At 50.0% G+C, this 2,919-nt stretch overlaps 1 protein-coding gene across 1 annotated transcript; it reads right to left on the bottom strand.

Annotated features, from left to right (window-relative positions):
- Nucleotides 1-520: 520 nt before the first annotated feature.
- On the bottom strand, nt 521-1,150 carry LOC311321793 (histone H1-like; the record flags this gene model as incomplete). Its single annotated transcript, XM_084453809.1, has 1 exon — nt 521-1,150. The coding sequence occupies one exon, from the start codon at nt 1,148-1,150 to the stop codon at nt 521-523; it is 630 nt and encodes a 209-aa protein (XP_084309935.1).
- Nucleotides 1,151-2,919: the final 1,769 nt, after the last annotated feature.

Here is a 2,919-nt window from a genome sequence, read left to right as displayed (position 1 = left end):
TTAATAATGTATAACCCAACAAAGTACGAATCACGTTGGAGCGAGTCGGGACGGAATTTGGCCACAATGCAAAGGGTCACAGCATGGCGGCGATCAGCTCTGATCATCGACTGCGCAGTCCTGATCCTTACGAACGCGCCCACGGCCTGCGCTGCTCCGCCGATCTCTCACTACTCCTCTCATTTCAGGCGCCAAAAAGACAATGTTGAATAAACTACGTGTCCATCTGATCCCCGTGCACGCCAGTTGAGCATTAACATGCATCAGATAATGAGTTTTACCCTACAGTAGAAATTCATAGCCTCCCATTACCAGTGCTGTGGAAGTGTATTATAATGAAACACCAGCGTGTGCAGCACGTTTTCAGTACCATTAGATTAAGTGCTTTATATTGGAAATATTACGGTTGGGTGTGCGCCCGCGTGAATCCGGTGGCCATACATGGAGATGCGCTTTTATGGATGGGTGGGTGGCTCTTAAAAGAGCCTTTGTGACGGTAAAGAGGACAGCAAAAAGACGTTTACTTCTTCTTGGGGGCTGCCTTCTTCGCCTTGGCAGCCTTGGGCTTGGCAGCTTTGGGCTTGACGGCCTTGGGCTTGACGGCCTTCTTGGGGCTCTTGGCTGGGGCTTTTTTGGGTGTCGCGGGCTTCTTGGCCTTTTTGGGGCTCTTTGCCACCTTCTTAGCTGCGGGCTTCTTGGCTTTCTTGGGAGATTTCTTTGCAGCTGCAGGCTTCTTAGCCACGACCTTTTTGGGCTTCTTGGCTGCAGCGGGCTTCTTGGCGGCTACCTTCTTGACCTTCGGGGCGGCGGGCTTCGTAGCTGGCTTCTTTACCTTCGCCTCGGCTGCTTTGTTGATCTTGAAAGAACCGGAGGCGCCAGTTCCTTTGGTCTGTACCAAAGTGCCCTTGGTGACGAGGCTCTTGACGGCGATCTTGACGCGGGAGTTGTTCTTCTCCACGTCGTAGCCGCCGGCAGCCAGTGCCTTCTTGACCGCTGCCAGGGAGACACCGCTCCTCTCCTTGGAGGCGGAAACTGCCGTGACGATCATCTCGCCGACGCTGGGTCCCACTTTCTTGGGCTTGGCTGCTGCCTTCTTCTTGGGTGCCTTGGCCGGAGCGGCTGCGGCGGGAGCTGGGGCGACTTCTGCCATGTCTATCTTGAGTTTGCTCTGCGGTATCACACACGTACTGTATGTCGGTCCTGCTGACTGTGAGTCCTCGACGCTGCGAGGGGTTGGCCTTAAACGCGCTATGAGAACCGTGTGGACTCAGCTCCACCACCGAGGAGCTCTCGGTTACCAAAATGATGTTCCTCCTGTGTTTTCTCCTGGTGTATAAAGGGCTAAAAATCAAAGTTGGAGTGGAGCACAAGTCCGAAAGTGAATGTGACAGCGAGCAGCCTATTTGTCTTTCGAAATAAAGTTGTTTGGGTAGCGGCGGCCTTGTCTGTTTATTCGCGACCGGGTAAAAACACCGCCGATGATCTCTCGGATGGAGCCGTGCGCACTAGGTTTCCAGTGGCATTTGACTCCTAAAATGTCTAAAAGTGCATGCGATAATGGACAGAAATCGTTGCCCAGTGAGACAAGTTGTCTGGCAAGGGGCTTAAATGATTTAGGGTACACAGAAGTGGTGCCGATGTTTTTAAACGGGGTCTCTTTTGGGGTGCGTAAAGCACAGCGTTGAAACTGGGGCGGAGACCTGGTCCCTATCTTGCTGGTGTCTGCCCGTGTGTATAGGCTACCTTTCGCCCTCCCTGGGTGATTCACATTTGGATTCCCAGCAGAATGACTCCGCCTGGTCTTTTTGGACTGTCTGCCGCCTATTACACCCCTCGTCTGGGGCAATGTCCTCGTTTGGTTGGTAGCCTATGCAGTGAAGTGACCTGAGGCGCACCGGCTGCGTTACATAGGATTGCAAAAAGTGACAAGCAACCATCACAACACACACGCGTCGTTTTCTTTTTACTGAATTTGATGACCTTGCTATAAAAATGTCTGAATCGTATCTTGAGTAGGCTATTGTGCCATGAGAATTATAGAGAACGCAGGAGCCCAGTCGCCTAGCCGATCCTATCGCAGCCCATGTATTGAAGATAGGCCTATAGCCTACATGGAAGGACATGTAGGCGCTTATTGTTGAGTGATATGAGCAATTAGCTCTTTCTGGGCTGTGTGATTTGGGATTCTGAACGAGCCTACCTGATGTGAATAGGCATGGTCGAGGCAGAATGAAATACATTTGGCTTAATTTCTAGAAATGTTTATCTCAAGCAAGATTGTGTTCTTGAGCACAGTATTTACGCCTACAGGGAATAACAAGATAAGTGACTAAGCGGGAACTGCTAAGAATCAATCTCCTATAGCCTACCATGTAAGACTATTGCTAACAACATGAGTAGAAACTCGAGAATCCAGAGGCGATCAACAGAAGGTGTTTGCTTCAACAAGAGCATACAGTCTCATACAGAGAATAGAGTCTCAGTGAGTGTCCTGCAGGAGAGATGCCCTTCGCACATAGGCCTAACAGTTGTATAATATATCTGTTTCTATCAGTTGTCACAGGCTGCATCTATCAGTTGTCACAGGTGGCTTTTCAGATTGATGGTTCATCTTATTATAAGTTAGGGCAGTGCCTTCTGTCCAATACTGTTGATTCAGCTGTCTGGTGCCGATTTACACCTTATTGGGGCCACTTTCTGTGGGCCACGGTCATCCCTCCCTGTCCACTCTTCAAAGACTGTTCATTACAAACTTTAGTTTTAATATCCTTTGTTCAAGTCCTAATGTATATGCCTGTCATATGGTCCCTCAATTCCTAGTCCTTACGCACTAGGCTACCTTAGCACCCTAGTCTGGTGTCCTTAGTCTGCCCTGCCGCTACTCTGTGACAGCCAAGGCCCAGCTTCTGATTTGCACAC

Source organism: Borostomias antarcticus, assembly GCF_949987555.1.
Source record: "Borostomias antarcticus genome assembly, chromosome: 19".
Lineage (NCBI taxonomy): Eukaryota > Metazoa > Chordata > Actinopteri > Stomiiformes > Stomiidae > Borostomias > Borostomias antarcticus.
Note: the sequence above shows the minus strand (reverse complement) of the source record. Positions and strands in the feature narration are given on the sequence as shown.